At 44.6% G+C, this 13,192-nt stretch overlaps 1 protein-coding gene across 3 annotated transcripts in view; it reads right to left on the bottom strand.

Annotated features, from left to right (window-relative positions):
• CRIM1 (cysteine rich transmembrane BMP regulator 1) overlaps nucleotides 1-13,192 on the bottom strand; it is a 177,722-nt gene that overhangs the window by 67,784 nt on the left and 96,746 nt on the right. For all 3 annotated transcript variants that reach the window (XM_054567849.1, XM_054567844.1, XM_054567854.1), the window contains exon 5: nucleotides 8,053-8,174. In XM_054567849.1, coding sequence (XP_054423824.1) covers nucleotides 8,053-8,174 — 122 coding nt within the window. The remainder of the gene's footprint in view (nucleotides 1-8,052; nucleotides 8,175-13,192) is intronic.

Genomic DNA, 13,192 nt, shown 5'->3' on the forward strand with positions numbered 1-13,192 from the left:
GAAGGTATCCAGCCATGTGATATGAAGAATAGAGATATTTATTGAAGAATATACAAGATATAAGACACACTGGACATAGGACAATGACACCTCAGTCCCCTTCAAAATAGGCACTTTGGGACCTAACCCAGTTCTCTCAGTCACCATTGGCTGCTCCATTGTATTTTCCTGAATCTCACTGCTGGTCTGAAATCTCTTCCCTTTCAAAGGTGATTTTAGTTTTGGGAATAGCCAGAAGTCACAGGGCGCCAAATCAAGGCTTTGGTTGGGGGGAGGGGGCTGAGCTACCTGGGTGATTTCATGTTTAGCCAAAAAACTGCATGAGCATGACGTCTGAGTGGGCACACTCTCGTGATGAAGCGGCCCATCACCAGCTGCCCATAGCTGCGACCTTCTGAATCATCCGAGCAGTTTCCTCAGAGGAACGTTAAAGCTACACACAAAATATGACACAGATTTCTTGCTTTCCTCACTCATTTACTCACTCAGTCATTTTGAATGCGATGGCCACACAATACATATGCTCACTCAATGGTGTCTACCACCCCCCAATGACTAGTCTAGTGAAGTCGTCATTGTTGTGCATGCTCATTCCAGTCCACTCTCCTTAGCTGCCAAGTTACACTGATGTTGTGCAAACCATTCTCATTAGATGAACAACAGCTGGACTTTTTCCGGACAGACCTTGTATATCCATACAATCAAATATTTCTTGGTCATAAAGGGAAAAAAAATGCAGTTCTGATACATACAATTAACATGAATGAACGTGGAAAACAAGTGAAAGAGGCAGTCACAAAAGCCCTATTGTATTATTCTATTTATATGAAACGCCCACAATAAGCACATCTATGGAGACAGAAAGTAGATTACTGGTTGCCTAAGGCTGGGGACTTTGCGGGGAGATGGGGAGGGACTGCTAATGAGTTCCAGAGATAAAAGTATTTTAAAATTGGTTGTGATGATGATTACACAACTCTGTGAACGTATTTCAAAACACTGAACTGTACAACTTCATTTAAGGACTTGCATGGTATGTGTTTCAGTACATCTGGTACATTCAAAACACTCCCAGGCTGAAGAAGGTTCTCCTGAGCTCACACACCCTGTTTAACAAGGTGAGGAAAACTGGATTATGATACACATGTCTCGCATGGACTCCTCTGTCCAACATCGTTTCTTAATATGTCACCCTGCATGTTTGAAATGGACTCTCGCTGCATTTTGAGTATAGTGTCCGGCACAAATAATGTCCCTTTTTTATTACAAAATCATAAGCATGTAATTCTGTAACATAACAATATCACATTCAAGCACACCATACGACATTTTAGGTGAAATGTTCAAATTAAAACTATAAATTATTACACCCATATTATTATCCTACCAACTACACTCGAACAGGCATGTTACTTCTACTACACCCTGTATTTACCTTTCTATTGTACTTAAGGACAATGATTTTCTCATTTGATTTTATAACAATCTCTGTCGAGAAGACACAACAAGTATTAATATCCACTTCTTCAATGAGGACAATGAAATTTAAAGAGATCAGGTTTGCCTAAAATCCCGTAACCAAAGACAAGCTGCGTGCATATGTTGGCACAGGTTGTAAATGAGTTTGAACCTGTTGCCCTGTGCTTGCTGGATATAATATTTTTTTTTCAGAAAATTAATGGTATACAAAAAAAGAATCATTCATCTACACACATTTAGGCATCCTAATCTGAGCTGAGATCAGAAGGATCCAGGCAGTGAGACCTCAAGTTCCAAAATACTGAAAATGCGGTGCTTTTACAAATCAAATCTGTATGCTGGGGAGTGAGGCAAAATACTGTCCTCATACCATGCTGAGCTTCCATTCAAACTGAAGAAAAAATGTTCACAAACCAATCAATATTAATTACTTAGCTGCATTAATCAAGCACGTCTACCATCTGGGTGAAGCTACAAATCTTGGTGTAAGATCTGAAGAAGTCAGGAGGGAAGAGTCTGGTTGTGAACAAAGCAGTCCCAGGTGAACTTGTTCTTAGGGTGAGGTGTGCAAAAGCTTAAGCGGGAGGGGTCAGGACTAATGAGCCGTCCGGGCCACCTAGGCTTCACTAGCCAATGCCCAGGGAGCAAGGGAGTGGAATTCAGGGGGATGGACAGTCCCAAAAGACACAGCCTAGAAAACAACAAACAAGTGCTGGCGAGGATGTGGAGAAAAGGGAACCCTGGCGCATTGCGGGTGGGAATGGAGGCTGGTGCAGCCACTGTGGAAAGCAGTGTGGAATTTCCTTAAAAAAATAAAAAATGGAACTGCCTTTTGATCCAGAGATTCCACTGCTGGGATTATACCCTAAGAATCCTGAAACACCAATTCCAAAGAACCTATGCACCCCTACGTTCATAGCAGCATTATTTACAATAGCCAAGTGCTAGAAACAGAGTAAGTGCCCATCAGTAAATGAGTGGATCAAAAAACTGTGGTACATTCCCACAATGGAATACTATGCAGCAGAAAGAAGGAACTCCCACCTTTTGCGACCGCATGGGTGGAACTTGAGAGTATTACGCTAAGTGAAATAAGCCAGGCGACGAAAGATAAATGCTGTAGATCTCGCCTAAAAGAGGAACCTAATGAACAAAGCAAACAAATGAGCAAAACAGAACCAGAGGCATGGAAACAAGGAACAGAAATTATGGCAACCAGAGGGGTGGGGGAGAGGAATAAGGAGGGAAAGAATGGGAAGGGTCTAGTCAAGGAACATGTATGAATGGGCCGTGGACATGGACAACAGTGTAGGGAGTGGCTGTGGGAGCAGGGGGGCGGGGGGGGGCGGGGGGGCAGGGGAGAGCAATGGCGGACAACTGGGGCAACTGTAATAGAACCAAAAAGAAAAGAAATCATATGACATAATGAAATTTCAGTTTGACACTGCGAGGAAATGTACAGAGCCTCTTCAGAAAAGAGCATGATAAAAAGGCTGGCAGTGGTCTTTGAGGAACCACCACCAAATCACTTCTTTACTGTCGGGGACAGATGTGAATCTCAGAACAGCATGGGTATTACCACAGCCTCTACAAGAGGGCAATTTAAATGGCTGTGGAAAAGGAAAAAATACTACAAGGAAGTAATTTACTACATTAATTTATATTTTTCAATGCAAAGATGCATAAAAAGTGTCTCTTCAGTGTTTTTGTGTGTGTGTGTGTGCGCGCGCATTTTGTGTTGTCCCAATTAAACTTTATCTTCTCTTCCCCCTTTAATACAAGGTTCAGCAGAAATAATGCTATTGAGTGTGGCTGGTATGGTAATAACATGGGTGTAATAATTTGTAGTCTGAATTTGAACCTTTCACCTAAAATGTCATATGGTGTGCTTGAGTGTGATATTGTTATGTTACGGAATTACATGCTTATGATTTTGTAATAAAAGATGTCTATGCAATAAAAAGGGGGTGTTATTTGTGTCAGACCCTGTATCTTCCAGACCTCCTGGAAAAAAAAAAGCCTGCTAGTTCTGACTGTTAATGACCTTGACTGCCTCCCACATTACATGACTGGCCGATGGTGACAGGTATATAGTGTTAATGGTGCAAAAGACTAGAATGTAGCACTTCACATCAGCAGTGAAGAAATGTAAGTAGATACAGTTGTTGCCTTTTCTCTTCAATCTCCCAGTAGAAAACAGCTAATATTTTGCCTCTGGTCTCATCTCACAGGGGGGTGGTGAGCTGTACAGGAAGCCAAGAGGGTAGACATCACAAGCCAAAAGAGAGACAACTGTGAAACAGATGAGAATTGTCTGATACTTCCTCCATGAGTCAATAGCAAACTGATACAAACAAAAAGATAGGGTTCATGGATACAAAACTTTATTTTTCCTATGGGGGAAAGGAGTTGGTGTGTTTGGTGTATGCCAAGCAGATACTTTATGATAAGGAAGAGGGAACAATACCCAATTTTGTGTCACTCTTTAAGCAAAATTAGCTTGATAAGGCCCCAGGAACAGGATGGGTGCTCAGTAAATGCATATTAAGTGGAATATTTCTTTCCAAATGCCATAGTCACTCTATTACTGTAGAAATAGTCAGTCTGCCCCTAGGAACATTACTGACCATTACTGCAATATTAACAATGGGTTCTCAATAAATATTTTTGTACTAATTTTCTTATTAACAGACTTCGGGTCTGAGTTTTCTAGGCCAAAATTTTACATAAGGATCAAGCTGACTTTGGGTATAGCTCTCTTATAATTGATCCATTTTACATGTTAGTTTTTGAGGCTGGAAGAGTCAGTTATTAGCTAAGATGCTCAAACCAAAATGTTCTATTTTATTTAGATTTTTTGTCATATACATTGAACAACTGATTGTATTGAAGAAACCAGGTATTTCACACTCTACGCCTGAAATCTCAAAGCCTGGTGTCTCCAGGGATGACAGAGGTGGGCCGGGGTAAGACAACAGGGTGCGCTGGCATGAAATCAAGAACACACGCCCATCTAAAAGGAAGGGCAGTCCCCCGGCTCTGGCAGACAGATGATAGAAGTTTTGTTTGTTTGTGGGCTGGAGCAGACACAGAGCTGTTTTTTGAAGGATGTCTGGGATTGTTCCACCACTGCTATGAAGATCATCCATCCAGGTGATGATTTTGATGACTTCTAAGTTTACACAAAAGGAGCCCAAGCATACCATCTGTCCCTTTGGTTTCTAACAACAGGGCTCTTGTTCAGCCAACGCTTCACAAGTCCCGCCTTCGGCCCTGGTCAGAGAATGCGGTCACAAACTGTCCCAATCTGGTTGGCAACCCGCCTAGCCTTCTACCAAAACACAACCAAAACAAACCAAACCGCAAGGGGAGGCAATGTTTATAGAGAATGTTCTCTCCACCTATTCAGCCAAGTGAATGTTTTCAAAACTCAGGAGTTCCTGAATTCTCTGTGAACATTTTGTAATCTTGTGTTTTCCTTCAATGTGTATTGTTAAAAAAAAAAAATAAATGTAAGCACATGGGTTATCTGGATGGCAACTCAGGATCTGAGCGCTGCCACGCCACCTCCGCTTCCACACGTGGGGTTTGTTATGCTAACACTCACCGCTGCCCTCTGCACTGGGCTTTCGGTATCTGCTCCCCCGTGTTGTGGGGCTCTCCAAATCAAGAGAGAACAGTTGCTACAGGCTTCTAGGCTCCAGCTGTGTGTCAAAACGATCTTGAGAACTGCTTTCCCTGAGTTGCATTTTCATATTTGCTCCTGCTTTTTACTGAGAAGAGTAGCCACAGGAAACAGGTTTTTGCATGGGTGGTATTAGAGCCACAGAGGACATTATCTGCTGCATCTTCTTGAGTTTCCATAAGAGAAGGGTGTTGTCCTGTCCAGTGAGTGGGCTTCTTTTCTCTAAAAACCAGAATAGTGGACCTGGCCCTAGCTTTCACGTAGGTGGCCAGGGAGCTGGGGGCCAGCCAGCAATCCAGCAGACAGACACTTATGGCCTGCGCACCTGTTGGTGCTTTCTTTTTGCTTTTCTCTTTCAACCTTGGTGTACTCCTCTATGGTCTGATTCTCTTTATTCATTGATATTTCACCACTATGAAATTGTACCCATTCTCACTGTAAAGTTGCTTCAATTGTTTGTGGATGAGCAAGGTTTCTCTCTCTCTCTCTCCCCCTCTCCCTCTCTCTCACACCCCCCCACCCCCGCACTCACATCCCTCTCTCTGCTTTTCTATGTGATAATAATGAATCTTTGATATGTGATATCCTTTGATGGCAACTTTATGACAATAGTAACACTTTCCCAGGGCACTAGGTGGCAAATAAATACCCCCACACAAGAGTGTGTGTGTGTATGTGTGTGTGCATATATCAAAAGAAGTCAAATACAGACCTTGAGACAGAATGTACTTAAACATTAATCTGCAGGATTATGAAGCTTCATAGTATTAGAGTTCCTAGTCTCATCTACATCTGAATGACTACTAGAGTAACAGAGACACTAACAACAGCACAAGAAGTAAGACTAAGATCACTCAACGCGTTTATGGTGGCAAGAAAGGGGAACCACTAGAAACACGGCGACTGTGCTCTGTCATCTCAACATTTCCTTATGGCAGATGCCAAGTGCTCTTTCTGCAGTCAGAGTTCCACAGAGAGGGGCGGGCCCTGAAGATGAACCCAAGCCACTGAGAGGAGGGTGTCACATTGGAGCGAGAGGTAAAGTTCCCACCCTGAGAAGACAGGCATGACACTTGGGTTTCTACAACCATGAGGCAAGGAGAGAAGGCAGGCCCTCCTCTTCATCACCCAGGACACAACAGCGCACTGCATTACCAGACGTGGTATTTCCAGGGGACAAAGACTGAAGTTTGAAGGGTGGGGCAGTAAAAGATGGAGGACGCCCACAAAGTAACCCCTCTGTGGGCTGACAGTAAAACAGCCACCTCCAGAGAGAGGTTCTAGGATGAGAGAGACACTGCATAACTGCAGGGTGACGAGCACTGAAAGGGTCGTGTCGGAGATGTTGTGAGTCCGGAGCAACCAGTTCCGTCTTAAACGGTATGAGTTAAATATTCACAGAAAATCACCTACAGTCAATTAAGCTGCAGTGGTACCAGAATTAAAGGTCTGCTCGGCCATTTGCTGATGTTTAACAGACACTACTACTGGCTGGATGATGATATGGGTGTGGAGAAGCACTGAGGGGAGATTCATGGATGCACGTGGAACCTTTTCTACACGTGCGCTCGTATTTACAAGCTCTTTATGTCAGGAAGCTCACCTCACTTTCTCTGTTCCCTGGAATGTCCACAACAGCGTTTCTGGATGTGAACAGGAGGTGGGAACACAAAACAGTAAGACTATCTGCGCTTGAAGCACAAGACCAAGTGCTTCACATATAAAACCTCACTTAATTTACTGTAATTCACTCCATTTTACAGATGTGGAAACTGAGGCCCAGGGAGGACAACAGAAGCCCGAATTACACAACTAGTGAGTGCAGGAACCCATTTTCAAACTGAGGTCATTCGGTTCCTGTCAACATTCTCTCTCAACCACAAAGCCGTCCTGCAAGCATTTCTTCAAAGCAAAGCAAAGCAAAACAAAACAAAACAAAACAACATGCAGCCACTGGACCAAACACCACAGGACACAATGAAACAGGACTCAACTGTCATAAAACCTTTCCTCTGGGAGAGGGGAAACTTGGGGGAAGGGCAGGTAATCTTCTGAACTGATTTCTTATAGGCAGTAGTTGGTACAGATGTTTCTGTAAGTGCAATTTTGTTGTATTTACACAAATCCATCCTCATTTTCCTTGTGAATCTAGGCATTGACTAAGCAATGCTCTACAATTACTGATGTCTCACTTGAGTTTTACGCTTTGTTTTTCTTCTGGAAATTCTGATGGAGGGGCACGTTTGAGGTTCACCTTCCTTCTAGTGGGCAAATCCAATAAACACCCTGTTGGCAAACACCACGCCCTCTCATGAAAGGTGAAAGGGAGAGGTGGATTCTATTTGAAGGAATCTTGTGACTGGAGAATCCTATTTCTGGGCCACAAGGCTCAAATGGAAAGCCGGCCAAGGCTAGTGACTGAGCCCTGGACAGAGATGTCCTCTCTATGCAGGAAAATGTTAACCTAGAGGAACGATGTCTATTCTGTTTTGAGTTGCAGCAGCTCCAATGTGGCCCATTACCTCCTGACAGCAAGGACGTGAGGGGAGGGTGCCCGGAGGAATATGATCACCAGCTCCATGATCTTTTTTTTTTTTTTTTTTTAAATACTAAAATTGCTTTACTATTGAAACACAGCAGACTAAGACAGCTCCATGCACTCTGCCAGTACGATTCCAAAACTCTTTCTGATGGATGGAAGGATGAGTCCCTCGCATCCTTTACCACGTGCTGGAATCTTAAGGAAACCTCCTTTCTGTGTGAGTTTCATCAAGTCCCTGAGTATATTCCCTGCTGTAGTAAAGGCAGAAACAGCTGGATGGAACCCTCCCTCCTCCTCCTCCTCCTGCACAAATGTGCTCTCTGAGAACAAGAGAAACCCCACGTACCATTAACACATTCAAAGACATCACAGCACTTTCCAGGTGTCCCGTCTCCACGAGAGACTATGCGGGGAATGGATCCCGCCGCACACACGGGGGGACCACATAAGCCAGTGCGACACTCGCATCTGAAACCAAAGAAAAGGGAAGGAAAACCCCATGAATAAACAACAACACAGAAGTCGGGAGACCACAAAGTGGCTGTGGCAAACGGGCTCCACGCTAGGACACTGTCCTGCTTAGCTGGTGTCACCGGGGAATGGGGAGGGAGCTCTAACATCATTTGCATTCCATGTAACTAAGGCTCGTTTGCCTACTATACACCCGGATTTTTAACTTTTACCATTTTGACAGAAGTATTTCCAAAATGCATTACTTCATTTATTACTTAACTAGAGCAGTATTGAGCATAACATGTTCTTGATGACGCGGGGCCATTTTTATATGCATACATTATGTTATTCCATAAATCAGCGAGGCCTGGAGAGGCTGCCGCGGAATGAGTGCTGCTGAGTTCAATGGCCCCTTGTTGCTGCTTTGCTGCTGACCTTTAGGTATTTTGCAGAGATTTTCCTGGCTCTTCTTCCAGCTATTAAGTTGTTAGCTTTCCAGTCTTTTCTTTTCTTTTTGTCTGTGATTGTGTCTAGTAGCACCCTCATGCTGATCCACACTAATTAATTCATAATTGCGTCTACCAGAAGAAATGGACTCTGACTGAAGACTGAGGAGCTGTCTATAAATAAGGGGTGTGAGCTTTTCTAAGTGGACTTTGTGGCAGCTGTTGGGAAGAGGAAAGTCTTAATTCTTGGATCTTCTAAGGTGCATGTGTGCATTTCTTGCCACAGGCACGAATGAGGTGTTCCGTGAACTTCAACTCTGCTGTGAAAATTTGCCTGAATGTAGAAAAATAGAGGCAGGTACAAATCAGAGGAGGAAAAAAATATGTGGTCAACTCTCTGGTGCTGATCTGTTAGGAGGCAGGAAAGGAGAGGTTCAGGGCAGCAGGGGATCAGGGCGGAAATGTCACTCAGGCAAAGGGCAGCTCGCTGCCTGCCCTGGGCTTCCCCTGGGGACGGAGTGTGGTGGGAGGGTGGAGAGGAGGACTATGGGAGTTCCTAGGTAGAAAGAAGTGAAAAGAAGACATCCTAAAAGGAGACATCCTTATGGGAAGCATATGGGTATTTATGTATAATTGAGGTCAAGAGCAGGAGAAGGTCCCGTTCCCAGCAGGGGAGAACTATTAACACATTCATTAATTCTATTTTATTCCCCCTTCTTAAGTGATTATTTTGTTCCTCCATCTTTCTTTGGATCTTTAATAAAATATTCCTGTAGTCTGCGAGAACCTCAGTCATCAGGCCCAGGGAACTGTTTAATTACATTTCTCGTTAACTGTAGAACTAAAGGTAACAAATGGAAGTTACAATTTGCACAGAAGATCATCAAAGCCACTGGAAAGGTGTGAATGGCCTCCCTCAGGGTCCGCCTTCTCAGGCCTCTTCCATGTGGGGTGACTGTTACATTGGATTCCTGAGAGACACAGGTGTTAAGAGATAATTAAGGTTTTGCTGCAATGGTATTTCTGCCTATGATTTAAAATAAATGTTTGCCTGTTTTCTGTGAGTGGAGCTGGGAGCTCTCGATTTATAATCTGTATTCCTACTGGACAATCATCTTCTAGGACTGAGTAAATATGAGCTGGGCTTTTGGTCCCCTGTGAGGTTATCCTATAGTCTTTCATTTTTAGGTACCCAGCCACTGCAGTGCTAAGCACATAACCATAAACTGCGATACTGCAGTAGCAATATACTGTTTACACTTATTGCAACGGACACTCTTAAGTATTGAGAGGCCACACCCTGGTCCCAATATCTGGATGTGATTACAATGAAAGACTTCCACAAGAATAGCTGGGGTTCACAGTCTTGCCTACTAATGTGTTCCACTCATTTTAATTTAAAAACCAAAGAGCACACTATCAACCAGAAAATATGTCTTCATATGTTGTCCTTCAACCCTTCAGTGAGCTTTACTGAATATGTATGTGCCCTTCTGTGCCTGGTTCTCTGCTAGGCTGTCAGAAACCATGCCAACCTGAAAACCCTAAGTCGCTCTAAGTCTTCTGTTTCCCCTTGAACACTGAATCTCTGTCCCAGCACCTGCATGTCGCGAAGGACCTGACACTGTACACAGCTGCCTATGAACCCACTTGGAAAACGAAAAGCCTTCAGGCTGAAGCTTTATGTTCAGAAGGACTGAATGTTAAAGATCCAAGGACGCGGATGGCCTGGCTTGGGCTGGCTGCCTCCTCCACGCACCTCCCCTTCTCGGCATCTCCCTCGGCAAGCCCGCCCCACCTGGTGCCATCAACGGACTTCTCCCAGCTTCCCCTGAACCTGAGGATGGCAGGTGTTAAAGACCATTAGCACCTTCAGAGAGAAAGAATTTATGAAGGAACAGGGAGAGGTGAAAATCTGGACTCATGACAGATATAGATCACGCAACTACTCGTGGGGTTGAAGCTTTATGAAACAGCCATTGTTTTGCATGTTGAAAACAGTCAAATAGGAATTTCACACAGTTCAACATAATACAGGTGACACGGGGTTATCTTTTGACAGGTCTGTCTACACTCATTCTGCCAGGTAACAAATGGGGGATACTGTCAAAACCCTTACTTGGCAGGGAAATTCAGTATGTCCACGAATTACATGAGTCCAACGTAGTTTTCTAAAAGGCTTCAACCGAATTACGCTTCCCCTTTACAGATGAGAATGGGGAGGCAAAGAGCCTCATCAGCTGCACTGAAATTAGATAAGACTTCCTGTCCTGTAGGCTCCACGAAAGGGGACTAGATGTTCTAGAGAGTCAGAAAGAGGAAATGCTGAAACACAGAACTGAAGCATGCAAACCATACCTTGTTCTCATCACTTTTTGTTTTTATCCTTTTTTTGGACATCATTACCCCCCCACCCCACCCCACCATCCTCCTACCTTTAACCCCAATGCCCTGAATAAAGAGCAAGCAAGGGCGTGGAGAAAGCGTGGATCAGCGGCAGGAGAGGTGGGCTAACACGAGGCAGAGAGACGCTGATTTAACCCGATGCCACCCCTGACCCCTCATGTCCGGAAACCCTCCCTCCCCCTCAGTGTCTAGACTCTAACCTGGTCCCCTCTCACCCAGCTCTCTGCTCCCTAACCATGCCTCTCCATCCTGGGGCTCAGCTCCTCCACTTCATACAGGAAAACCTGCACTCGCTCCTCACTTCACTGATCATTCTCTCGGCCTCACACTGCACGCTCGCAGGTCCGCACATCGCCCCTCGCAGCCCTCCTCTTCACTTTCCTCGTGCTAAGGCCAGCCTGCTGCTCCCCAGACGAGCCCTGCGCCCTGCCTGCACCGCCCTGCCTGCACCGCCCTGCCTGCACCGTCTCCGCGCTGCTCACCCTATTCCCTCCCGAACACCCCTCCTCCAGCCCGCAGCTCCAGCTGTCTGTCTAGATGCCATCTGTCTTTCTGGGCCAACCTCAAATAATAACTATAGTTTTTTAAGGCCCTTCCCTCTTGCTGTTTGGTGGTGACTTGACTACCCATCTTTCCACAAGCTCTCTTTGGATCTATCATGTATATTCGTGAAATAAATACTGTTTAACTGAAAGAACTGGAGATGAATAGAAGAGGCACAATATTAACTAAACAAAAGAAAGTGAGAAGGAAAGCAGTGAGATTTCTATACAGTGAACTGTAAAAATAAAGTACTTAAGGCAAAGCTATTATATTTGGATGCTACCTTGAAACACAAGTGTCGAGGGCTTTAAAATTTTAAAAAGAAATAGCTTTACTGAGATGAAACTAACAGTGTAAAATTTACCCTTTTTTCTTGTATAATCCAGTGTTTTTATATTCACACCGTTGTGCAACCAGCACCGCTACCTAACTCTAGAACATTTTCATCACCTCGAAAAGAAACCCTGTGCTCGCATCACCCTCCCCCTAGTCCCTGGCAACCACTAATTTATGTTCTGTCCATATGGATTTGCCTCTTCTGGACAGTTCATATAAAGAGAATCATACAATACATGGGCTAAGGGCTTTTTAGCTTGACACAGGAAACAACCTGTATTTACAATGTGCAGAAAAATCAAGTCTCTAATTTTAACCTCAGTATTAAGATAATGATCAATTAAGGTAGCATATTAATAAATGTTTGCATAATGTAATCACTAATCGCAGCTGTAGCCAGGTGGGTTGGTTAAGCTGTCTTTTCTTCTCTAGAACAGGTGACAGATTCAGCTCAGGGGGCATCCGCGTGCCCGAGAACAATGACGAACTGCACTCAGAAACCATCTGAGCCCCTAGAGGGCACTGCCTTCCTTAGGAGGCCCCTGCCGGCTCGCTCCGCCCGTGGAAAGGCAGTGCAATCGCGGACTGCACAGGCAGTCCCAGGCAGGCCAGAGGCTCGGCACGGCTTACAAGGTGCCTCGAGTCCGGCCTCCTTATCTTCTAGCTTCCAGATTCCACCGGTCCCTCCTCAGGCCCCGCAGTTGCGCAACAATGGCAACCTGCCATTCGCTCAATCCACCCGCCCCGGCCCCTTATCGCTCTGTGCCTCGGCTCAGATGTCCACCCGCTTTGAATCCCTGCCTGCCTTTCGCCCCTGGTGAATTCTGCACAGCTTCAGACCACCCACTCGACAAGGCCTTCTCTGATCAAAAAGCGACCAGGCTTCATTTTCCTTCCTCTGACCTTCAACAGCACCCAGGGGTACTGAACTCTTGGAGAGTATCTGCTCATCCTACAGAATCAAAGTCCTACTTTTTCTCCTGTGAATTCCCCCTGTGCAGCAGGAATGCCTTATTTGTCTTGTAAATGAAAACAATGAATGATAAAGGCATCCGAAGAATAATATGGAAAAAACACTTTTTTTTTCATGGCTCATACGCCAGAGGTTAGACCAAGCATGGTTTTTATAGTTGTTTTTATAAATTTTATTCTGAGAGCTAATAGGTGCTTTTCAAAATCAGTGTGTGGAGGGAAAGACTATGGCATATGTCTGGAATGCAGATTCCAGGATGCTAAACACAAAGACTTTTCCTGCTAGTGCAGGTGAGGGTTCCAGCATCTGCCTGGACATTGTAATAAGCT

This window comes from Pteronotus mesoamericanus, unplaced genomic scaffold, assembly GCF_021234165.1.
Source record: "Pteronotus mesoamericanus isolate MK-2021 breed Mesoamerican mustached bat unplaced genomic scaffold, CSHL_Meso_final contig_101, whole genome shotgun sequence".
Taxonomy (NCBI): Eukaryota; Metazoa; Chordata; class Mammalia; order Chiroptera; family Mormoopidae; genus Pteronotus; species Pteronotus mesoamericanus.